Here is a 26,605-nt window from a genome sequence, read left to right on the forward strand (position 1 = left end):
CGGCGTGCGCTGTGCTGCTCTTTCCTGGTGGGACCGCGTGGAGAAGGGAGCGGGTGCGTGTTGCCCTCTCCCGTGGGCAGAGCGTTGGTTCCCGGCGCTTTCCGAGGCGGTGAGCGCGGCTGAGCGAGCAGCGGCGGCGGACGGGCTCCCTCCTCAGGGCCGCGCGCGCTACTGCGGAGCCGGGAAGGACGAGTCAAGAGTCACCTCTAAAATGCCGATTCCCAAAAAATCCTGAAGTGTCTCGGTGCCGGCGGGAAACCAGGGCGGAGTGTGCCCGGGAAAGGTCCCGCTATTCAGCGCCTCGTCCAACTCCGAGGGGCGTCCGCCGCTCCTGGCGTCCTGATCAGGCGCTGGAAGTGGTGCTGCTGTGACCTGCTCCATCAGAAAAAGGGTGCAAAATGTTTGCTACGGAGCATCTCAGCGCACGGGTTGCTTTCACAGTCATGCGCTGGCTTTTGCAGTTTCAATAGCTGTCTTACGAGAGTTCTAAGAGTGTTTCAGTTTTCTGCTGCTTTGTAACACTGCACGCATCTGCAAGCGCTCCACTGAGAAAGGACGCATTCCCCAACCTAAGGCTTTCTACTCGGTGAGCCCAGATAAACAGCGATGGGGGAGCTGAGGGGAAATTGTTCAACCTGCATCGAAAAGTTATATCTTGACTTCAAGGGCTCCAAGTTCAGTTCAGGATCCTTCCCAATAAAGGATTGTCAGACAAACCTTCCTGTCTTTCTGTCTTTTATGTCTCTACTTTTTTTTTCTTCCCAAAAGGAGTTGACCAAATATAAGTCACTGGGAAAAAACCCAAACCTACAAACAAGGGGAGTTTTGGGGCCTGAGAGTGATTTGTATGTAATAATTCTGGTTGGGCTGATGTAATGTGTATTAGACAATGAGGTAGTTTAGCACTGAATGAAGATAAGGCATACTGGGTACAATGTATTAACAGTTCAGAAAGCTTGAAGGGACTTTCTGAAGGATTTAAACCACTAGTTACAATGTCTTAGCTAACAGTCTGTCGAAGTGCGTTTCTTGCACTAGACAAAGCCATGAGTATATTTGAGCAGATCTGTTAAGTGTGGTTTTTGTTTTTAAAATCATAATCCTCTAAACACTTACATGCTGTCCTGATGCATCAGGAGAACGTTCTTCTCCCAGAGAGGGCTCAGGCCATGGAACAAGCCACCAGGGAAGCGGTCACAGCGCCAAGCCGGACAGACTTCAGGAAAACTTTGGACAACGCTCTCTGGAACGTGGTGTATGACTCTAGGGTATGGTGCTGGGCAGGGCCATGGGTCCCTTTCAGCTTATTCCATGATTCTACAATAAATGAAGCCTTTTAGCTGTAGCGGCGAGAAGAAACCACAGTGTTTTTATGTTTGTATTTTCCTGCGAGAGCACCCCTCAAACTCCTGCAGTCTCCGGAGCAAGAGCAAAGGGCTGGATGAGTGACTTATGCTACTTTTTCTGCTCTTTCTCCGCAGTTAAGCGACTTTATTCCTCATTTTTTCCACAACAATCCTTTAATAATTCATCGTTTTGGGGAAGTGCTTGCCTCAGTGGCCCGCAGAGCGGCGGGAGCGGGCCCGGGCTCACCCTCAGCCCCTCTCGGGCCGGGCCGGGCCGCGCCGCGGGCTGTGGGTGCTGCCCGCGCGGGCCGGCAGGGGGCGCTGCTGCCCCGCGCTGGCCGCGCTCGCTCCCCTCGGCGGTTCCATTGGAGCAGCCGGAGACGAGTTGGCGCCATTTTGAAGCCGGCAGGGGGACCGGGGCGAACTGCGGAAGGGGAGGGGGCTGGCGGCGATTGGCTGCGGCGGCGGCGGCGGCAGCGCCTCTCCGAGCCCGGAGCGGCGGCAGCGCGGAGCGGACCCGCCTGCGACCAGCGAGGCGAGGCGGCTGCAGCGGGGTAAGGAGCGCGGCACCTCGGCCGTGGGTACCCCCACCCCGTCCCCACTCCATTTTCCCTTCCCGAGGGCGTGGGGGGGTGCCCGCCCGGACCGAGCTCCATGGCCAGCGCTGGAGGAGGACGGGGAGTGGAAGGGGAGCGGGAGGGCAGAGCTCCCCTTGGCCCGTGGTGGAGCTCCCCCTTCCCATCCCCCTCGCCCCTCCGCGGGGCTGCTCCCCTCCCCCTTTTCCGTGGCCGCCGTCAAATACTGAATTTCCCCCCCCTCCCGCCCAGCACCCCGGGCGATGGGATGACCTTGGCTGGGTGCGCGGGGGCCCGGGGGTCAGCCCTCGCCCCGGTGGCCCGGCGGGCGGTGTCGCGCCCAGCGCCGGTGGCTCCTCGCGGCGCGAAGTGGCGGGGAGGGGGGGCGGGGAGGCTGCTCACCCGTGGCTGTGAGTGAGTGAGTGATCGCGGCTTCCCGGGTGTCCCTTTCCTTCCTGCCCCGGGCGTCCCCTCCCTCCCCGGCTGCCCCGGGCGGCCGGCCTGGTCCCCGCTCCGCGGGGCAGCGCGGGGCTCCCGCCGCCCCGCGCGGCTGCTGCCCGGGCTGAGCGCGGGGACATCCCCGTCCCCTCCCCGCCCGGCTCGGGCTCTCCGCGCCGCACTTCGCAGTGCTCCTCAGCGGGAAGAGCTGCTGGGGACCGTGCTTTGGGGGTCCCTACTTGTGTGCGAGCCCGGTTCTTTCATACTGGCTTAGCTTTTTTTCTTCCTCCCTTTCCTTTCCTCCTCTTTCTTTTTCCCTCCCACTTTGCATCAGGCTCTGTTAGAAAGCGCTCGAGAAGGGAGGACGGTGGGGGGAAGCTGTGGGGGGGGGGGGGGGGCATTGCCGCCGCCTGGTAGATTGAAAACTATGAATTTTACATCTGAATTGCCAGATGGAGAATGGTTAATTTATAGGTTATGTATTGTTTACGTTGAGAGCCTCCGGTCAGGAATTTAGGTCCGTAACTTCATCCCGCTGCAAATAAATCACTATCTGTTCTTCATAACAAGTCAACAATTAATGACGGTGAACAGTCCTGGAAAATTAAACTGCAGCAGACCAGCTCCTACAGAGCTGGATTTTGTCTTGCCAGCCTTATTCTGACTTTTATGCTTGCTTGCTGCGCGGTTGCGTTCTGAGAGCTGTGATTATTTAGTTAGGCGTTGTGTTTTCCCATTTAACACAACTGCTGAAGCGTTCTCGTGTTGGTCTTTGTTTTGTGCTTGCCGGGTAGATGCTTTGGCTGTAATTGATTTCTCTTCGCTGGGGATGGAGTAGAAGGAGCGTTGAAAATTTGAGCGGCTTTATAGTTGAAAACGAGTGTCAAATCACGTTTTGGGAGTGGAGTAAGACGACGTGCATTCTTGCAGGTTTTCCCCTTCAAAACTAGTGGAGTTGTTCAGTTTTCAGGTGGTAGAAATTTTGCCTGGTATGTTTTGTATGTACCATAGATATGCTAAATAATATTATACTGTGTAAAGTAACTTCCCCAAAAGAAGTGAAAGAGCTGAATGTATGCCATGCTCAGACCACCTGAAAGAGGAATGACAGTGAAAGGCCATCAGGTAAGGTGGTTTAGCAGAGGTGTGTGTATCGTGTTCATCACAGCGTTTGAAAGGGTGCCCTGCTGTAGAAAGTAGTTTAGTACTTTAGCACTTGCATGACATCTTGTGTCTATGCCTGAAGTAAGGTTGAACTTCATTACTCTAGGGTTGGGGGGGGTATGGTGTGTCTGGGTGTGGTGTGGTGTTTTTTTATGTAGATCCTTCCTATATTGGAGTATTTTCCTATGCGTTTCTTGTATCCTCTTTACTAGTTAGTATACAGACTAGATAAAGTATAGTTCAGTTTTTGATTAAAAACTAAATAAATTAAAATGGAAAATCATGTTTTTAGCACTTGTATACAGATACTTCTTTTCTCTTGTAAATATTTAATTTAGACTTTTTCTAACATGCTTACTTATGGACTGAAATTGAGCAAGTCACCTAAGTTGTTATTAAGCTGTAATTAACCATATAAAAGCCAACAGTCATCGCTAGCATTTGGAAAAGCACAGTAATGAAATATGGGCATAACCTCAGGCATTATCCACTCTTGTCTGTAGAACAGGAGGTTCTGTTACCTCCTGTAGATTGGGAGAGATGCATTTTCTTTTGGGGTATGTTGCTCTCTACCAGGCTTTCAGGTTATACCTTTTCCCTCTCTTTCTTTCTTCAGTCACACAATTTCTAGTCATAAAGAAGAGTAAGAGGATGTATCCATATATATATGTATATATGGGTATGAGTCTTCTGGTTTAGTAAAGGATTTTCATTTAAAGGTGTTTGGAGTTAATGTTTTTTTCTTTTCTTTAAACCTGAATTGGGAGAGGTGATAAAGACTACTTGTTGCACAAGGAGACTTTTTGTGGGAGCAACAATTAAGAAAATGTGAAGCTGAACAGTAAAAGCGTGCAAAATTGGTGATGGAAGGAAAGTGTGATATTGCAACTTGTTATTTTTCCCTATCAGTTTCACCTTAATATCCTTATCCCTTTATATTGCTTGCCCCAAATATTATGCCAAGGAAGAGGAAGGAATGTCTTTCCTGCTACCTTCAGGGAAGTTACTTTTTAGAATCAAAAAGTAGTTCTGATGTGTGGAACATTATCTTACCACTTGTCAGTATCATTTTCCTTTTAACAGATATCTAAAGTAATGGTGTTTTTACTCTTGGCACAAAATGTCAATACTGCAACCTGAAATGATCTTTGGATAGACTGAGAGAATATTGGAGGCTTTCAGTCAATTATGAAAATAGGTGGTAAGCTAAAACTGAGGAGACTTTTAAAAGGTGTGTTAGTGTAGTAGTCCTCAGTGGTGAAGTGTGTTAATTTTTCAGATTTTTTGACCCTCTGGACTGTCTGAACAGCACTGACATATCCTGGAAGGAATCAAGGCTTTTAAAGAATTGTAAAATATATGCTTTAAAAAAAATAATATTTTCTTTCCCTCAGAGATTGAACATCTAAAAGTTGAGACTGTGCATGTATATAAATTACATTCCTATTGTTTTTTGATTGGTAGCCTCTTCAGTTAAATGTAGTCTTGTAGAAAAGCTGAGGTGTTTTTTATCTGCTTTACTCTGTTACTAAGAAAAGAGCTTAACATAGTTCTGTAAAGTAAAAAATAAGAAAAAATACATGAAAAGTGAAGTGTATGAATGAAAATTAACTTTGTTGTTTTAGGAAGTTAGTGGTTTGTTTCAAAACCTCTTTGGAACATTAAGGATTCCACAATAAAAAAAACTGTTTATGTGAATATTTGCTGTAACAAATCCAATTTGAAAGAATTCAATGAAATGCAAGTAAATATTTTCATTTCTGAGAATCAAAATGTTCAAAGTTATTACTGTCTGTCACCGTGTATACTGCTTTTCAGCATTTTCTAAAGTGTGAAGAAGTCCTTGAAGTAGGTTCTGAGGATTAAGACCTCTATTACTTTGTCCTCATCTGTGGAATTCAGTCTTTTGCATCCCATCCCAAGCACTGGAAAAATATTCTGCTTGTTTAGTACTGCCTGATTTTCAATTCTGTTTTTTCAGCTCACAAAAACTTTGGTATTAATATGCTTCAAGAAATAATGCTTTAAAAAGTGCCATACCTCATTGGGAACAGATGGGGATGTTTGTACTAATTGTCTTGTGTCTGTCACCATTTATATGGGAGTACCGTAACCAGGGATCAGGACCCCATCTGGGGCTTCCTAATTCAGACCCCGTTCTTTAAAGATCAGTTCCAGACAATACTGTGTGTACTTTTTCTCTGACTTAATTAGGAATCCTGGTGAATGTTTCTGCTGCAGAAATTATGTGCTTCATTTTCATGTTTTTTAATGGACAAAAAAAAAGACATAAAGTTACCAGTCAAAAATATTGTCTTAATTGCTTCCATTGTAGTCACCTAAACTGTATTTTATAGAACGTAGAATGACCTGGGTTGGAAGCGACCTTAAAGATTATATCGTTCCAACTACCCTGCCATGGACAGGGAGCCTTCCACTAGACCAGGTTGCTCAGGGCCCCATGCAACCTTTCCTTAAACACTTCCAGGGATGGGGCATCCACAACTTCTGTGGGCAGCCTTTTCCACTATCTTCCTACCCTCAGAGTAAAGAACTTTCCCCCAATATGTAATCTAAACCTACTGTCATTTTGAAGCCAATCCCTTTTATCCTGTCACTACATGCTGTTGTGAAAAGTCCATCCGTCTTTCTCAGTGGCTCCCATCATGTACTGTAAAGTCACAGTTAGGTCAGCCTCAAGTCTTCATGCTGAACAATCCCAATTCTCTCAGCCTTTCCTCATAGGAGAGGTGGTCCACGCTACTTTAATCAACTTTGTGGCCCTCCTCTGGACTTGCTGTCTGTCCTTCATGTGCTGGGGATAGGAGTCTGTAGCTCTTTTAGAGAGTATTTGATTCTGCTAAAATGATAACTTAGGAAGTGGCTCTTTAGAAGCTGTTTGTCCACAACTTCTTCCAAAGCAACCTTTTGTTCTTTCTGAGACATCCCAGTATATCCAGGCTGTACTTCACTTCAATGTCAGAAACCGTCATTCTGAAAATCTTAGAAAGGGAAGAAATAAAAAACTACCAAAAGGATAAAAACCAATCTATCAAAAATGTAAATTACCTACAATAAGTAGAAACATACTGCTTGTGAGGAAGTCCTGAAAAAAATTTACATCAAAACTTCCTGTATGTAGTCCTTGGGCCACCTTGAGTTTGACTGTTCACTTCTGTTAGTACTGCTTTGTGACTTAGATGTACATTCCAATGATGACAATCAGATTTCTAGGAAATCTTTGTCACTGCATACATTACGGTTTTGTTCTTAACAAAAAAGAATTGAATTGTCAGTTATGAAAATTGAGCAGAAGACACTTCATGGAAACTTGTAATTTCATTTAGGGATTTTTTTTCCCCCCTGCATCTGCCTATGTAAAATTTCAGATACTTTTCTCAGGGAAAATGTACAGAGATGCAAGGCAGCTTGCCATTAGGTGTGGTATTTTCTCTGGTAATTTTGTTGAGTTTGTTACTTGGCAGTTCAGGATGAAGTGTTATGTGTGGTTCCTGAACATAGAAACAAAGTGTATGGAAGTAACTGTAGCTTTTTGTGTCATCACTTGGTGAAAACTTTTGTGAGGGAAAATGTCTGTGGACAGTCCAAGTGCCACCTAGGGCTTTTCAAAAGTCTAAGTGAGGCAAATTCACTTAATTCATGGTACAAAATAGAGTTTGCATTTGCTATTCTTCCTCCGAGTATGAGATGATCAGAGTAAGGCCATAACTTTTATTTTACTGGGTTTACAGAATGGAAGAAAGAATAGATAAAGCCAATACTAAACTCTTCAAAAGAGTTGTGAGGAAGTTTTTCAAAGAGACAACAGGAGATGCATTTTGTCTTCCATTTGCCTAACTTGCATCATGCAGTTCATAATTCCTTCAGTTACAGAAATGCTTCCAAGAGTTATGAAAAAATATTTTGATGCATGTACAAGTTTAAGGGAAAGAAATATTTTGCACTCTTTTTTATGACTGGCTGATCTGCGCTTTGAGAATGGGAAGCATTTTGAAAGTTTTCCCCAAAGTTACAAATGTTGCCTGTAGTAAGTTCTCCATTAGAGTGTCTGTACTGCATTTTGTATATACATATGAAAGCACATTTAAGGTAACTTTTTATTTCTTAATGGGCCATTGCCCCCTGAATCTTCTGTACTACTTACAAAAAAGCTTTAAAAGAATATTAAAACTGCAAATTCTTTTTAAAGATAGTAAACAGTTTAAATTAATTTTTACCCTTGTAAGTATATGTTATGGTACTCTCTAGTTATAATGTGTTGGAGTTTTTTTCAACCCACTACATTTAGGAATTAGAGCTGCGTATCAAAGTCGGTACACATTTTTGAAAAACTAGAAAATGTAAAATGAATTGACAGGGGACTGTGGGAAGGGAGAAGTGTATCTAGTAACTTGAATGATTGAATGTCACTTTGGGATTCATTCCTTCTGTTAGTTTCTTGTGATCCCAGGCAAATCTGTTTAAACCAAACTTCCCACAAGAGCTTATTAGTAGTGCATTGATTTCCTGGGAGACAGGCTCTAGACCCGGACTACTTCTGCTTGGCTCAACAGATGCTTTAGTTTTACATGCAGCGCTGGATAAATTGGCATACTCTAAAAGTTGTGTCCTAAATTCCTGACTGTATAGGCAAAATTGATTACCAGTTCTTAAATTCCAGTCTGTATCTTGGGTTAGTTAATCTATGAAATGAGACAAATACTTATTTTTATGAAAAATTAGTGAAAATGTTGCAAAGACAAGTTAATTTTTATGGCACGCTAGCATAATACAGCCGTGAAACCTTTTAAAAGCCCAGTAAGAAATGAAGTCTCTTCAGAGTATGGCTTAAATAGAGTCTAATAAGGTACACACATAAAATTATAAGGAGAAAAGTTGAACAGCTTGTTTGCTTTGATTGGAAAAGGAATCCTGTGTTATGGAAAAAAAGGTGAAGGATTAGGTATATCAGCTCCTTTGTATGCATTTTCTTTAATATTTTTTAAGAAACTTAAATTCTGTTTCTTAACTTTTAGTAAGTGATTTTGCAACTATTTCTGTATTTTCATTGTTCCATTTTAATAAAACTTGGTAAACAAATTCACAGTATGGATGTGCTCTGACCGGTCTTCAGGTTGTAACCTTTAGCTTTGTATCTATGACTAACTGATGGAATGCTATTAGTAGCAAAGAGTTTTCTCTTTTAGCAGCTTAATGTGGGGTGAGGTATGAGAACTTTTCAGTGGATTCTTACAAGTATTTGTTATTGGTAGAAGGGCAGTGTAATGTGTGTTTGCACACTGTATGCTCTGGAAAGGATGGAGATCTGCTGGGGTTGCATTCCCCTTCTTCCAGCTGCAGCTGGTCTCTGTACTCTGGTCTCTCTTTAGTGACTTTTCTGTCTAGTTTGTCCTCATACCTCTTGGGCTTCCAGTCCTTCATTGTACAATGTGCTTCCTCTCTCACCTTCTTTAACACGTCTTAGGCTTTACAGGATCATAGAATAGATAAAGTTGGAGGGACCACTGGAGGTAATCTAGTCCAACCCCCTGGCTCCAATAGTGTCCCCGAGAGCACATTACTTGGGACTGTGTCCTGATGGCTTTTGAATGTCTCTGGGGAAGGAGACTTCACAACTTCTCTAGGAAGCCTGTTTCAGTGCTCAGTCATCCCTATGGAAAAGGAGTTCTTCCTTGTGTTCAGGTGAAACTTTGTGCAGCAGTTTCTGCCCGTTGCCTCTTGTCCTATTGCTCGGCACCCTAATGAAGAGCCTGGCTCCAATCCTTGATGGTCTCCCTTCAGATACTTGTGTACATTGTGTATTTTAGGAACCTCTAGGCTGATAGAGTATGTTGCCTGTGGTGTATTGTGGTAGGGTTTTATTTGTATTTTTGTATTTTTTTTTCTCCTTCCGTCTCCAATTAACTTTGCTTCTAGGTTGAATGCTTTTCCTGTAACCCCTAAACTTTCTAGTCACTTTGTCTGATAGAACTTGTTGGTCTCATCAGTTGAGTTAGTAGAAGTATGTCCAAACCTGAGCTATTTCTACGGTAAGATGAGCTTTTTTCTTAAGACAGACTGCTCTTGAGCTGAGAATCTGCTGAGGTGTGAACAAATCCAGCTTCTTGTGCTAAAGAAACAGCAACATCTGGCTGTAAGCAGACAGGTGGATTAGTGATGGGTTCAGCTGTCAGCAGGATTTACCAGATGTGATTGTTAGTCTGGTTTGGCTATGTTAACCTTCTAACTTCAGGGGAATAAGGAGAGAGCAATGAGCAATTCTTGTGTGTGCATGAACAGTTCTTGTTAACAGTTCTTACGTTAAGTAATAGGTAGAAACTCTCTGGACTGTTGTATCATGATTGTATGCTTACAGTCATAGTGCAAGAAGCGATATTTATTTATTAATAATTTAAAGCTTCCTCGTTTCAGTTGAAAACCTTGTCCTTTTAAAATGAATAAATATTTGTTTCCTATAGGTCTTACTTGCATCCTAGAGGTTTCTATATATGGAACACAGTCTAGTGGGGCGTATATGCAGTTTTTCATCATTATTTTTGATTTGATTTTTTGTTAATGCTCTCCTGGGTAGGAGGAGAGGTCTTCTTGGGGAGTGGGTTACAGGGTACTGCAAGGCAGTGATCCAGTCTAGTAAAATGAGGTCTGTGTCCTTGCTGCACATCAGCACAGGTCTGAGCCTGGTGGAAGCACAGCTCACATACTGATGCACCCATGAGTTTGTCATTGTGCAGCAAATGTGGCATAGAACCATAGAAATTCTCAAGCTGGAAGGGAACTCATAAGAGTCATTTAGTCCAAATCCCTGCTCCACACTGGACTACCCAAAATTAAGTCATATAATTAAGAGTGTTTTCCAGACACTTCTTGAACTCTGACAAGTTTGGTGTCACGGTCACATCCCTGAGGTGAAGAACCTGTCAGTGAGGAACCTTTTCCTAAAGTCCAATCTGAACTTCCTCTGATGCAGCTTCATTCTACCTCTTTGTGTCCTAATGTGAGTGATGAACTGCAACTGAAGGATGACTAAATATTAAACATGCATTTCAAAACAGAACACAAATCAGAGTTTGGAAATTTACTGTCAAGAAAGTTGACATAGCTGTACATATGTTCCTGTTTATACAAAATCCAGGATTAAAATGTACTAGTGTATATAAATTTTTCAAAGTGACATAGAAAGAAGAGACAGACTCCACTCAGTGGTATCCAGTAATAGATCCAGAGGCAGTGTGCACAAACTGGAACACAAGAGGTTTGTTCTGAATGTTTTCATCGTGATGGTGGTCAAGAACTGGCACATGTTGCTCTGGGCTTTTGCGAGGTCACTATCCTGGGAGATTCTCAAAATGCCATCTGGATGCACTCCTTGGCAAACTGGCTTTAGGTGTCCTTTCTTCAGCAGGGAGATTCGACTAGGTGACTTCCGGAGTTCCCTTCCAACCTCAACCATTCTGTGAAAATTCAACCTCATAGGCTAAATAGTTGTAAGGGATTAATAACTGTAGTAGAAAAATTTACAGGAGTCAATGTATTATTGGCAGAGAACTTACATATTGATTGAGTGTTGAGGTAGGTGTCAAAGGTAAGTTAAGACTTAAATATTAAAAGAATCTTCAGCTTTTTAAAATAGTGATTTCACTGATAGATCCATATATGACAGTAGGTGACTAGATTGTGAAACTGCTGCTGGTCCTTGTGGTCTTATAATTAATTTAGTTCACCTGTTTGTAGTATGTCTACATCTAATTTGTGCATTGTGATCAATTATGGGTTCTTTCTCTGTCTTTGGAGACAGTTTTTTTTTTTTTTTTTTCAGTCTGCTTTTCTGCCAGAGTTTCGCAAAAAACAAAATAAAAAAGCTGGGAAGAAAAGCTGAACTGATAGAAGCCATCTGGGTAGACAACTTCTATTTGTAAAACACCCAGCTGAATGTGTTTTTGGTACTAAGATGGCTATATGCAGTTATAATATAAATGTCTGTTTATAATTCATATTGATCAGGAGTGGATGCACTGTTGTGTAGAACAGCATCCGACTTTACAGTTGAATACCTCTGTTTTCTTTCAGGTCTTACAGTTCAATCTATCCCACTAGCATTCCTTGTCTGATCTTTAGTAATTCTGTATCAAATAGTTTGCAGTAGGTTGTAAAGCGTATAATTTTGTATTTTATAACGTTGTGTGCAAAGTTAGGAATGGAAGTGCATCTCATTTAGGTATATAAATTCTGACTTGTACAGAAGCAACTTTGTATTGGTTAACCATTGTGTAATTTTACATAATGTCATTTTGCTTCTCTGGTAGCATACTAGTATTCTTCTTTCTTTTTTTTTTTTAATTTTTTAAAAAATCTTTTAGTTGTTTATTTTATTTCTTTTCAGTATTTTATTTTGTTTTTTTACTATTCTTGGTGTTGCAGCTTTTTTTCCTTGGGGGGACATTTGTTTAATTTTAATTCTTGCCAAAAACTCCCAAAACAAAAAAACCAACAAAGTTTCATTGTATGACTCAATAAGGCACTTTTAACCAAATAAATGGTACACTAAGGTAATACCAAGTGTTGTTTCCTCCCAAGGGTCAACACAGAGGTACAACTTGATTTGTGCCTGATGTCTGTGTGTTGTGCTTGTCTTTTGCTTCCTGTTACATTCCCCTTATTTTCCTCATGGCTTCCATGCCATTCTAACTACAGCTCTTAATCATTTGAAATCTTGTAATGCACGGTATCTGAGGTCCCTATGTCTACTTTTTGTTACTCCATTTTGAAAATAGTTAATGGAAAATAATAATTCCTGCCTCTTTTCCCCCATTCTTTTCTAGCAGTTGGAGGAAGGAAACAAATAATTCCTGCCTTACTAAATCTTAAAGTAACTTCCCTGGTAAAAGATGGCTGTGTCAATATTATGACCATAAACCAGTAATATTGTGGAGTTTTGATACCTAGGCTGGTTGTCAGTTCTTTTCTTATTTTAGAGTACTGGTGTAAGAACTTCCAGTGTTTCTGGTGATTCTGGAAAAAGAAGGTTTTATGGAATGCATGGTCTGCTCTTTGAATGTACCATATGAGAGCAAGGGGCTAATCTCTGCATATTGATCAAGTTGTCATGTATTTTATTTGGATATTTTGTTTCAGATATTGACAAGAAAATAATTCTTAAATTTTAATTTAAAAACTAGAAGTCTGCTTCTCCTGATCAGTTTTTATTCATTGAGCTATTTATCTTTGACCTTTCATCTTATGGTGGTTGATATTCTTTGAGTGGGATCTCCTGGTATTTGTGTGATTTATGGTGATTTCTACCTCTTTTCAACTTACCCTCCTGGCAGTCTCTTCTTGCCACCTCTGTGCACGTGCTGTCCTCATGAGACTTCAGTTTATATTATCTGAATGATAGGTACTGTTGGCTGCACATAGTATTCCAAGCAAGTGCCTTAAAATAGGTGTTAGCTGCGGAAGTTTTGGGTTTGTGGGGTGGGTTGGTTTCTTTGTTCCACAGAATCACAGAATGGGTCGGTTTGGAAGGGACCACAGTGGGTCACCTGGTCCGACCTCTTTGCTTAGATCACATTGCACAGGACTGTGTCCAGATAGTGCTTGATTATCTTCAGTGTGGGGAGGAGGTTCTTGAGGTACCTTGTCCTAGAATTAATGCTGAGAAGAAAAATCATCATGAGACTGTACTTGGACCTAGGCATTGGACCCTTTGTGATACCCCCATTGTTTTCCCCTTACAGCTGATTGGTTTTCAGAGTTAGAGTCTATATTCTTGTCTAAATGTTCATATGCACTTTTTAGAGAAACAGAAATGTTTGCAAATATGAACTTTCAGTGTTTTACTGAATGACGATCTCATCCATCTCTGCCTCTCTATGATTTCTAATCTAATGCTTCCATAGTAAATGATACTTGGTGCAAGGAAAGTACTAATTGTTTTATCACAGTTGAACCAAACATAAATTGTCCTAGGGTAATATGATAAGGCTAGAAGTTACATTTATCCCTGTCTTTGAAATTCTGACTTCAGCATGCAGATTTTTTTCTTAAACTGCTAAAATATTATTGATATCAAACTAGTGCAGCTCTAGTAGTAATATTATTACTTTTTTGCTCTGCATTATTAACAGGAGTGCTGCTTTTATTTTCTTGCAATGTACCTTAACTTTTAAAGTTCATAAAAATTTTTTTAATTGAAGGGTACTGCACCTTAATTTTTAAATACCTTTAAAAAGCTTTACATTCCACAGTGGTTCATGAATTCTTAGGTGATGCCCATGTAGTTGATTTGATTTGAAAATATGAAGTTTGTAAGTGTCGACAAAGAGCATAGCTTCTGATTAAGGGTACCTGTTACCAGTTGTAACTGGAAAGTTTTACCTGTCATTTCTTTGCAAATGGGTATTCAACTGACTATAGGTTATTTCAGTAATAACTTCTTTCTTTACAGTCATTACTCTACCGCAGTATTTTTTCCTTTTTGATTCTAGCTACTGAGATGCAGTTTCTTTTTTTTTTTTTTTCCTTTTTTTTAAAACTTATTACAGCGGATATCTCAGTTTGGCTTCAATTCTATCTTTATTTTTTTAATTTCCTGGTCTTTGTGGTAGAACTGTCCTGTTTTGAGGACTCTAATTACTACTTAGAACCTCACTAAGTGGTTGTTGGAGCTTGGTTAATAGTATAAAAACTTTTCTTGCACCCCAGTCAAGGGTACAAAAGCTTAAAGCTTAATTTTGTTCCTTTGGCACAGACATTGCCTGTGATACCCCTGTTGGAGCTGTGTATATCACCAAATCACTTCTGTTTGAGCACTCTGGACATAGTTTGTCTTTTCTTAAGATTTTGTATAGTGTGGTTGCATAGTGTGACCACCTGAGGAATGTTTTCCGTAGTATTTGGCTAACTGACAAATACATCGCAGATGTCTATTTTATTAAAATCATGTTTAGTCAGCCTACACTCTTCTTTCTCTGTCAGATTATTTTACTATCGCCTTCCAGTTTTTATATCTTTGTAATTTCTTTTCCTGCAGCCATGCACAGAAACATGCCATTTTAATTCCTACAGTTTCTTTTACTTAGTCTTGAGTGGAAGTGTGAAAGCAGAGATCCCACAATAATAAGTCAGTTTTCTTTTTCCTTAGGTTGTTGAATGATTTAATGTTGAATTCTTTTATATAGTTTCTGATAAATTTATTTCAACTGAGTGTGTTTCAGTGAAAATACTGTTTCATAAATGGCCTAAAAATGAGGCAGTTTTATTAAAAGAAAAATGACAGTTATAGCATCTGGAAAAATACTGAAACTTAGTTTGGTCACTTACATTTTGTGGAAGCTGCAAGTGTCTGCAACACCACTGGAGAGAGCTGTGCACTGAGATAAGTTGGTACTGAATACTTTCTACTTGCTAAATCTTTGGGAGGGTTTCTTTAATGAAGTTTGAAAAAAAATCTTATCAGCAGAAGTGGGGACTTGCCTGGGATCATTTTCTAGCTGATTGCAACTCTGTTTAAGTTGCTTGAGGCCCTTTAGTGCACATGTGCTCATTTTGGTATAGTGTCTTAATCTTTTCTTCTTTGTTCTTTTCCTGAATCCTCCAAATCCTCTCTACATTGTGATGATGTCTCTTCTTGCACAGGTACCACCCGCACATCTTAATTTCCCAGAAAGTGCTTACTTAATATGTTAATAAAGAAACTTAATGTGCTTTACTGTATTTTCTAGTGTAAGTTTGAAAAAAGTATTTCCTAATTTAAATAGGTGTTATTACTTCTGTATGATTGTCAAAGGACTGCCATTAATGGCATTCTCTAGTGAAACCCAGTACTTTTTATGTCATTTGTTGGACTGAGAGTGTTACTTTTACCTTATAGTTTAGGTCTTCATTCCAGAAGACATTAATTAGTGGCTTCTGTAACTTCTTCCTGTATCAGTTCTAACTATGCTGCCTTACGGAAATGGGAAGCTCGCATTTTATTGATATTATGGATGATACTAGTATCTTGATTTAATGATAGTTAAGTAAACAGTATAACATGATACATTTCTAAAAGAGAATGGAAAGCATTAGTCTAGGCATTATACCTGAATCTGTGTAAAAATGACTCGGATTTACATAAGCACCCTTGGTCCAGCACACTAAAGTTTTCTATTTTATTCAATAGCCAAAAATTAACTGCCAAATTTCAGCTTGGAGTGGCTTTTTATAGCCAAGTTATAACTCCCTAGCAGTAGATACATTATGGAAATAGATTTAGTTTAGTGCTAGTTGGATGATGCAAGTCTCTTAACACCTAAGTCACTTTGTACCTTGATCAATTGTTGCCAATCAGCTGTATGCCAGCAGGAATTTACCAGAATGTAAAGAATTTCTGTAAATTACTTTGGTTGTTACATTATTTGTGTTTTATTAATATATTAATACTGATGAAGTAGAAAGATGCCTGCCTCTTCCACTTCTGTATGTTGCTGAGTAATCTCTTGACGATATCTTGTTGCATCTTTTGTGGAAATTACATCTTGACAAATTTTTTTCGCATCCTTGTTGTTGAAACAAAGTTAGTGATCTTCAAGCATTTGTCCTGGTTTATATTAATACAAGGATGTTACCCACTAATGGTGCAAAAATAAAAAATGTATATAAATAATAAAAAGAAATTACAAACTGTGTGTTGAAAAAGGAATAGAGCTTGGGAGTGAAATCTGTAGTGTGATTTGTGAGATGGGAAAGATTTTGCTTTCTTACAATATCCCATGAGACAGTTTAGGAAAGTGTTTTTGCATCTTCTAAACTGTTTTTTTTATTGTTGATGGAATGGCCTGTGACAATGAGAGGCCACTGGTCATCCTGCTTGGTTATGGAAAAAGTATTGATGAATATTTGCCAATACTTTTTTTTTTTTAAAATCACTTACTTATTGGAATGATATGAACTGTGGAAATGTATATTTAGTCCTTTACACATTCAAATTTTTTTTCTATGCCAACCATTTACTAAATTCACTTGAGCTTCTGATACCTTTGTGAACACAAAGAAAGTGTTATTAAATTTGATATATATTTTCTTAGATTTTCTATACATGATTTTAAAATTATCTCAAGAATAGCGATATAAATAATTATGTGTATTCAGTGAAAGTTCTGAAAAATAATCATGGTGGTAGAATTTGCTAAACTGATCATTGTTCCTGGTAATCTTCTAAGTCCTTATGTTTGGATTCTGGATTTTAAAGAGGAAGTGATAGTAAGGCAGGAGACAAAGAATATAGGATGATTTGCTAAAGTTTGTTTCATCACTTGGGTAAGACTTCTGCAAAATTATCTGGAGGATGAGGATTTAAACACATGTATAGATCTCTGGAAAATCACTGTTGACACATGATGACTTCATGTGTGTTAAGGCACAGTTTGCTTAATGATTAGCACAGTTAATTAAATCACCATAGGCAATGTAAACTGTCAACCAAACAAAATGCAATTAAATGGAGTATGGTTTAAGTCCTCCACTTAGGTCCTTGACTTAACATCCTCTAATGATATTTAATGATATTTATTGACCTATGAAGTATATTTGCATAGATTCTTAATATGCAAGATATCAATCCATATTTTATTTGCATGATCACAATCTGTATTTTTAGAGTATTGAGCAAGTAGTGTGTGTGTAGTTAAGCTATTCATAAAGTTATCTGCGATATAGAAAACATCTGAATATTTCAATAATACAATGGCTGGTAGACTTAGTTGCAACTGAGTAGCTAGTGGGTGCTACTCATGATGTACAGAACTCATTTGTACTTTGAGTTTGGCCAAATTTTGGCAGTGGTAATTATTACTAATTAACTCTCTTTAGTTTAATTGAGTTCCCATTTGTGGTCTGGCTGATTAGATATGAACTTTTGATTTTTTGTCGCAAGAGGTGAAAGACTTTTTAATCCATCCTATTGTAATGCCCAATAAATGTAACTTCCACTTTTGGGTTTTTTTCCATGCTTTAGTTTTCCTGTTGTCATTGTACAAAGGGTATGTGTTTTGTCATCTTTCTTTCCTTTTTCTGTATTAGTTTTCCACCTTCCTTATAACTTAGTTTTTAATTTGCCATGCTGTTTTATACTTAGTATTTTTCAATGCAGTTTTACAGACTTGCTCTTGATTCCTGACTTTAGGACTTTGAGAAATTATAATTGCAGTGGGACTTCTGTGTTGAAGAACATGTTAAGTCTTACTGTATCATAATTTTGTGTACAAAGTGTAGGATTTGTATTTTGAATGCTCTGTTATCTTAAAATAGATTTATTTTCTTCATAGTTTTTGAAGACTTAACTTACTGTTTAACAAAGCCTGACTGAATTGTGGTTTTTATTTCTGTTTATTAGCACTGGAATTTTTTTGTTACATATTTGTTCAAGCTTCTTGTGACATCTATCTCCCTTCTTTTTCCTCATATAACAGCAGAAACAGTGCACATCTCAAAGTTTAGTTTATGTGCTTGGATTCTGCATGGTGCAAAACATTTCATGGTCTGAAGTGTTTTCTTGCCTTAAAAAAGGCATCTATGTGAACATTTTCCTTTTTCATAGAATCATTAAGGTTGGCAAAGACCTCTAAGATCAAGTCCAACTGTTAACCCAGAACCACTGTGTTGTCCCCAAGTGCTGTATCCATGTACCTTTTGAACACTGCAAGGAATGGTGATTCTACAACTTCCCTGGGAAGCCTATTTCAATGCCTGACAACTCTTCTGGTGAAGAAATTTTTCCTAATGTTAAACTTAAACCTCCCCTAGTGCCACTTGAGACCGTTTCCTCTTGTATTGTCATACATTACCAGGAGAAAAGACCAATCCCCACCTTACCTCACCTTTCTTCAGGTAGTTGTTGAGAGCAGTAACAACTGCTCTCCTGACTCCTCCCTGAGTGTCCTCTTCTCCAAGCTAAACAACCCCAGCTCCCTCAGCCTCTTGTGAGACTTGGGCTCCATCCCTTCTGATGGCGTATATGGAATAATACTGAAATTTTGAAAACATGGTGGAGAACTTCTGAAATTTAATTTTTAAAAAAGAAATAATAGAAGCTGTCACCTGAGTCTGTTGAATCTCAAAGATACTTTCAAAGAAATTCCTTCTTTCAAAAGGCTTATAGTCTTAGACTGTTTTCTTTTGAAATACACTGAATCTATAAAAATGAATTTTAAAAACTTTATGAAATTCAGTCATTGGATATTACATCACTGGCTTATGGCTTATGTTTTTAACATGTTGTAGATACAACTGACCTTGAGGCTGTTGTTCTTAGCTCTTACTGTCTTTGTTTTCCCTGACGGAAGTTCACTGAAACAGCTGATGTATCTGTAATGTGAAATCACAGGCACTTGCGTTCAGTTAGAATCTCCCTCCCCCCCAGAATAAAATTCTAGATTCTGCTACATGTTCAACACAGATTATTCTGATAAAGCTAGGTATCATAAAGCTTTGATAAAGCTAGCACAGCTATATTGGCAGTCCAGAAGAACAGGAACTTCTAGCAATGGAATGTAATGAAGTTTTATTTAGGTAATTGTTGAAATTATAACTGTAGTACAAGGGGGTTGCTTAGCACTGAATTTATTTTCTTTCTTTTTTTTTTTTTTGAATGCTAGGTCTTTTGTTTTCTGCTGTTTCTTTTGAATGATTTTTGTTTCTGTCAGTGTTAGAAGTTCTATAATTCTTTATCCTTTATGTTCTATTTCTGATAACCTTTTAAGAATTACTTTTGACCGTATAAGGCTAGATGTATTAATTCTCAAGAAAATGAAGTCTTATTTATTTTTTTGCTGTGTACATCCCTTCTGTAACCTTGTCTGACTGTTAGGTGCTTATACTGCTGCTCTCTCACTCTTCTTGCTTAATGGGACAGGGAAGGAAATAAGACTAAAAAGCTCATGGGTCAAGGTAAATGGAGGGAGATTGCTTTTATTCTTCACCAACCTTGATGTCTGGAGGGTTGTTTCATGTTTTTCTCACTTTTCTTTCTAGTAACTGCTGTGCAGCATTTTTTGTCCGTTTTTAAATACGTTATCACAGAGGCGCTACCAGCGTCACTGATGGTTCAACTTTGGCAAGGGATGAGTCCATTTTGGTGCTGTCTGGATCTGACTCTGTTTGCTATGGGAGCAGCCCCTATGGGGACCATCCCTTCAGCCTCCCCCACTACGAAAACCTTGCCACATAAACACAATACAGATGTTCAGTTTCATCCAGACCTTGGATACCACTGAAACGTAAAAGCTTGGTTGTGTGGCCGTTGGACATATTGACTGCACATTTCAACTTGACTGTAATGTATGAGTTTCAGTCTTTGAATTCTTTCAAAATGTGCCCCAAATGGAACTACATCATCATGTTCTAATCAAGTTGCCACTGCATTTGATCTGATCTGACAGCTATCCACCACTGGAAAATGGAGTTTTGTTCCCCAGTTCCCTTAGTTCCTGTTCTTTCCCTTGAGTTAGCTTTGATGCTTGTCACACGCTTTTCAAAAACAATTAGGCTTGTTTTTTGAGTTGATGAGTTTGATTGGTCCAACAAAGCATCTGATGCTTTTATACGTTCTCAGATTGCGTTGAGCAAGGCTCCCTTCTGCTGTGATGAGCTGTTACAATGAATTTAGCTGTAATATTTAACATCATCCCATCTGAAAGGTGAAATGGAATATCTATGTCAAATGGCAAGAAGAGTGAACTTCATTACAATTTCCATGTGCTTTTGAGGAGTCCTGGACTTACTGTCGTGACAGTGCATTAAAGAAATATAACGGGGATAAAAGTGATACCATATTTTAGTATTAGAAAAAGTTACTTCAATGAGTTTTGCTTCCTCCCAGCTTTGTCATTGTCAATTTTTAGTACCACTGCTAGCACGTGTTGCTGTTCCACTGCAAGGTGTTTGTAGGTGCAGAGAAGATGACAGAAACTGAGTTGGCTTTCATGTATCTGTTGAAGTACATTGCATGTCACGCCTGTTGAATGAAATCTGATTATGTTCATTTTACTCATGTTTTCCCTATTTTCAAAAATAAAATGTATTGTACTGTATATGTTCTTCGCAAAAAAAAAAAAAAAAACCAAAAAAACCACCAAAAGCAACACAATGTTAACTTTTTGTTTGGTAAAAAATTAGGTGAAGATGAAGCAAAATCTGTAATTTCTGTTGTTTTAATGAAATGAGAACTGAAGAATACAGAAGACGTTGACGTGTTTTGAAGGGTTTGGGTAGATGAATACATTTCTAGTTTTTTAGTTCTCCTTCAGTGTAGAATGACCTTGACTTGGGAGTCAGTAAGTTTTAATTATGGCTGTTATGGAACATGTTGCTAGCGCAGCTCTTCTTGTGAATTCTGGCTGATTTTTATTTCTGGTGTTATAGTTTTAAGAAATTCAAAGTATACATAGATTCTTTTATAGGAGGTCTTACTTGGAATTCCAGTTCAGAGCAGTCATGACCGCTGGAAGTGGATCATACTTTTAGCTAAGTAAATAAAAATATCAAGACAATGAAATTTGTTTCTTTTGTTACATTCTTGATTTGTAACTGCCCTGGTACAGTCTTTTTCTGAGATCCTGATTGTCCCCACACATGCTGTTTAGATTTTTTCACCAGCTTTTGTATTGATTGCTTTTATGTAAGTAAAGGTCTCAGTTCAGCTTCCTCCTCTACAGCAATGAAACTCTGCATAATTTAGAGTGGATTACATGGTAGTCTGCATTTGCATCAGTTTAAAGGGACTGAGAAACTGAGTAACTGGGTTGCATTCCTAGTCAGAATTCAGGAGGAAGATACCGTTGCTTATCTGCTTTCCTTCACTTGAAAACGGCCTTAATGGCATAGAATAAAGACTTGTATTTGGTCTGCTCTGTTTCTGTCTCTAATTTCATTCTCTATCTGCTGCTTGTCTGGCAGTACTGGTGAGCTACAACTGATGATGTGTAATGATTAACAGCACTGGTGTTCAGGCTTTTTTGCATTTTCCACAAGAGTAAAGAGAACACATCTTTTGGATGTCTGAACACCCAAGCTAGCTAGGATCTATTATTACCAAGAGGTGGAAACAGATCATACAGTACAGCAAGATTTTTGGTTGGGTCTTGTTAGTGTGAAGATCGAATACATTCCAGAATGAGGAGTTTTAGTTTTTTTCTGATGTGTACTTCTTGAAATCTTTATTGTGTCATAGGACAATCTGATTACCTGGATATCAAAACTGTGTTTGTGTCCCACAGTACAGATTAATGAAATCAATCACAATATTTTGTCTTTTTCAGGTTTGTATATGTTTGTTGGTATATTTTTAGTTGGATTTTGTTTGTCAGAGTGGGGCAGATGTGGTTAAGCATGAACTAGTTAAACAACATTGTCTTCTTAATTTCTTTCCACAGTTTTAAAACCGTGAAATCATGGCTCATTCAAAGACGAGAGCCAATGATGGAAAAATCACATATCCTCCAGGAGTCAAAGAAATCTCTGATAAAATATCTAAAGAAGAGATGGTGAGAAGGCTAAAGGTTAGTAAGCAAATAATTGCTTGCAGATTAAAGTTTGTTATAAAAGATATTCAATAGTCCTATTACTATAGTTTATATCTGGAAGGAATTTTTTCCCTTTGGGCTTTACCTTTTCTATGTGTAGAAGGAGAAACTTGTTTGCTCTTGTGCCTTCTCTTCTACCACTTTCTTGAAATAGTTTGTTCAAAAATGGTTTAAATGCATTTAAAGATCACAAATAGAAATGAGCTACCTTAATTTCAAATACTACTTAAATTTTATTTCAGCTACTATACTAAGTCAGTACTTTCATTGTTTTCAAGTATTTTCCTCTCTGAGAGTCATAATTTTGGAAATAACTTGGATACCTCTCAATGCATTCCTTTTATGCTTTCATGCTCTTTGATTTGTTTATAAAAAACATTATTCTCACTGTTTTAGCCTGTATCATCATGAAGGTAGTCTTTGTTATACTTTTGTGTATATACTTTGATTGTACTTAATCTTTGTTATACTTTTGTCTTGAGTTTCTTGACCACTTTATTTGGCCTGAGTGTACTGGAAGGTTGGACAGATTTGGAGGCTGATTTTGTTACTAGAGTTCTGTATCTACCTGTGTCCTCTCACAAAAAGGCAGCCCTGTATTGTGCAGAAGCAATGCTGCAACTTGGGCTTGCCCTGTGAAACAGGATGGAAACAGATGTTGGAGAGGAACCTTAAGTGTTCTAACTTTATTTGGAGTTTTTCTGAAGAAATATTTTTAAGTCAGTTGGAACTATGGGTAAATGAACAAAAACCAATAAAATCCCAAAACACAAGGATTGCTTCTCCTCTTCCCCCCAGTAACCTATCTAGGCTTTGGATTTTGATTGGTGGACTTTGTTGAGTATATTGCATTCTATGTGCTGATTAAAAGACAACATTTATAACTTTGCATATGAGTGATTCCTAAGAAAAATAATTCTTTTTTAACACTTGCATATTTTTTTCAGCTTGTGGAAATGCAGCACTGCAGTTCTTACTAACCCTTTTTCTCCTGCAGCTTAATTTCATTTTTGAATGAAATTTTTGGCCTTGAATGTCTAGTCTCTTTCATCATCTTGATTTGTCTTGCAGAATAGGAGGACTTTTAAAGATGTCTTGTGTTTCTTGTTAGCTGTTTATTTTGGCTGTGAATTCAGTGGTGCTCAGGCAGGGAAAAAACTGCACAGTGTTTCTATTATAACAGGTTGGATGATCTGTTCTACAACACAAGTGTACAAAACTTCAGTATAAACACAGTTGCAGGTGCTAAAGAGCAGTAGTTGATAAATAAGTGAACTATTAGCCTCTTGATTTCTCTGACTGCCAAATTCACATAATTATTAGGGAAAAAGCACCTTTCTGTGCACAGGTAGACATTCTGCTGTTTGTTGCTGATGGTATATTAATATAAATGCAAATTATTGGGAAATCTGAGAATAAAATGGAAAATATGCAGAGTGAATTTCTGTATCAGCATAATCTACCTTGGAAATTTTGAGCGTTTTGAATTGATGCCCTCTTGACGTTTATAATAGATTTGGAAATGAGATAGAAGCTAAGTGGTGTCAGTCGTGAACTAGCACTGAAGAGAGAAAGGTGGTAAACACTTGGAAATGATGAATAGTGTGAGAAAAGCATTTTTCCACAGTTTCTTTTAATGCACATAACCAAGTCATCATCTAATTTTAGACCAGCAGTCTAATAATACACTTTTCTGTAAGTTTTATACAAGTAAATTCCAAAGCTTGTTTCTGTAAATGACGTAGTAAAAATTGAATGGGTTAAGGAATATGTGCCACATCTGGAAATGAAGCTCCAGGAGTATAAATTGTAGTGGTCTGGGTATGATTTCAGGCTCTGGAGTCCTCTAATCTATTGCTTTGCAGGAACCTGGAAAACTGTGCTGGGACAACTAGCTTGTTTTCCTTTGTTTTTCCTTAAACACTGTGATGGATTGCTCTGCAGACAGGGTGACTGATCTTTGTTGTCCTGACTTGTGCAGATGTTCACGTTATCAGGGAAAAAACCACTCAAGGTTCATTTCCAGAGAAGAAAAAACCCATACTTGTTACAAGAAGTTTGAAAAGACTACTTTTCATAGAAATGAAAACAATTCTGACTTGCAAATTAATAAGTATTTAAGGGCACCAGTGCACTTGAAGTAGTTCATCTTGTGCCAGTCTGGGGAGGACTTTATTTTTCTTGCAGTGGAAGTTGTGTCTGCCTAAGTTGTTGATCCTCTGTGTCTTTTTGTAAAGGATTCTCCTATGTTTGAAAACAGCTTCTGTGATCCTAATTATGCAGAAGCTTGGGGATTTTTGAGTTGGGCTTGTTGCTCCCTGATCACTTATAGTAAATTTTTTTTGAGGGGGAAAAAAACCCAATCAAACAACTAACTATAGCAAAGTAAAGTAATTTACAGTGTTATAAGATTCTAGGACTTGACATTATTGTTCTTTGAATAATATCTCTTCCTGCACTGAAGAAATAGATGGGAGTTTTGACTTTAATTCTCAGGATTGTGTGATTAAGTCTGTAGTATAATTTTGTTCATTTTACAAGAGTCGAACACCTTAAAATAACTCTGCCTCTGAGTCAGATAAAGAATTGGGGAAGGAGATAATTACTTTGTTTGGTCAATAAATTTCCCTCCTTCAGAAAGATTTTAAATGTAAGAATTCTCACCAATTAGTAGTTACTAAATATAGATTTTCCTGCTTTTGTTTTATTTAACATGTTAAATATTTGGTGTCCTAGACTCTTTTTTTTTCTTCCATAACTTCAGTAACTACATCCTAATAATCCTAGTGGTCATTTTAGTTATGTTGGACAACATCCATGCCGCTGAGCTACCTGGATTTATTATATACATTTGCTGAGAGTGTGTGCTATGCTTCTGGACAGCAAAGGGAATATAATTTTCCTCAGAGCAGTAATAGGCAAAAATCTGAAACTGAAAGAGAATAGAAGGAGAACAAACCATCACTGAACAGTTGAGGGAGAAAGAAATATTTTTAATAACATTTTGCTGTTTTCTGAATTTGAAGTCAATGGCTGTAACAGTGAATGCTGTTGCGCTTCTTCAGTTGTCCAACTTGATTATATGGTTTTTCAAAAAGATTTGAGAAGTCTACAACTAGACTTTCAATAGTTCTGCTGAGACTTTGTGTTGGGATAGTCGATACAGGACTTGGCCGGTTCTTTCCTGTGCCCTGAAAAATGAAAACACTGGTTGCTCAAGTAAGTACTAGTGCATAGCTAACAATGCTTCTTACAGAAGTTGCACAAAACCAGAAAAGTAACTTTTAGTAAGGATTCTGTTACACAGAGTAATTAATTTTATGTACTAATGTGTGTCTGTCTATTTAGATGGTTGTGAAAACGTTCATGGATATGGACCAGGACTCTGAAGAAGAAAAGGAGCTCTACCTAAATCTTGCTTTACATCTTGCTTCAGATTTTTTCCTCAAACATCCCGATAAGGATGTACGTTTGTTGGTAGCATGTTGTCTTGCTGATATTTTCAGAATTTATGCCCCTGAAGCTCCATACACTTCACCAGATAAACTGAAGGTAAATTAATCTGTTTTTCCATTCCATGTTTTTACACTCAGTAATTAATATAATTGGTTATGACTGCTTTTTCCCTCCTTTTATTTCTGGTTCAGCCTAAACAGTTCAAAGTTTTCACTTGATTTTGTAATATGATTGGTCAAGTCAATTGCCCATGACATAAAGGGCTGTACAGCACATCTTCCAATAACTTGCAGAGTTTTGGATTTGTATTGAAAAAGTATTTTATTGAACTGTTTTGGGGATTTGCAGGTTACTTTACTTTAGAAATATTTATGATATGTATAGCTTTTATCATAATCTCTTGCAAGATAGCTAATACCTTCACTTGGGAAAATATCCTTGAATCTCAAATTAAACTGCCAAGAGGCAAGTACTTCTATATTTATAGATAAAGTTTCTGTTGAAATAAAGTACTTTTGTACTGAGTTTAATGATTTTTGATGTGACTTGGAAAATTCTGCAGTTACAAACATCACTGATCCCACTAGATGGAGATGGTTGATAGAGAAATGTCAGCTTTGAAAAGGAAGTACAGATCTGACTCATTTGTTTCAGAAAAAAATAAATTTTATATTGTTTTGTGGGGATTTTTTTTACTTTTTAAAGTAGAAATCGAACTTAGTTCCCAACTCTAAATCAAACTGTTTCCCTTGTGCAATCAGAATCTAGAGTGATGAACTGAGTTTTGGGGGAAGTATACAAAAAAACAGGTGAAAGTAACACTGAAAAACGCATGCTTTTTTTGTCTCCTTGATTTAGGAGTGTGTGTGGTCTTTTTTGTTTCGTTTGGTTTGGTCTTTGTTTATTCCACAGTAGAATAAAAACATGGTTGTGGTGGATAGGCTATCTATTATCACTTAAGAGGAAATCACTCAGTTACTCATCTAGTGGTTGCACCAGCAGTGCTTCCTAATTAGGGAAACAGTGCAGTTTCAACTACCATAGTACA

The 26,605-nt window shown here is 38.6% G+C and overlaps 1 protein-coding gene across 4 annotated transcripts in view; it reads left to right on the plus strand.

Moving 5' to 3' along the window:
* The first annotated feature begins 1,736 nt into the window (after positions 1–1,736).
* PDS5B (PDS5 cohesin associated factor B) overlaps positions 1,737–26,605 on the plus strand; it is a 107,640-nt gene continuing 82,771 nt past the window's right edge. For 3 of the 4 annotated variants that reach the window (XM_033051348.1, XM_033051350.1, XM_033051351.1), the window contains exons 1-3: positions 1,819–1,900; positions 21,952–22,077; positions 25,450–25,653. In XM_033051348.1, the coding sequence (XP_032907239.1) occupies positions 21,970–22,077; positions 25,450–25,653 (312 nt within the window). In that variant the 5' untranslated portion in view covers positions 1,819–1,900; positions 21,952–21,969. Of the gene's footprint in view, positions 1,901–21,951; positions 22,078–25,449; positions 25,654–26,605 lie in introns of all 4 variants that reach the window. The other variant, XM_033051349.1, reaches the window with a different exon arrangement.

This window comes from Catharus ustulatus, chromosome 2, assembly GCF_009819885.2.
Source record: "Catharus ustulatus isolate bCatUst1 chromosome 2, bCatUst1.pri.v2, whole genome shotgun sequence".
Taxonomy (NCBI): Eukaryota; Metazoa; Chordata; class Aves; order Passeriformes; family Turdidae; genus Catharus; species Catharus ustulatus.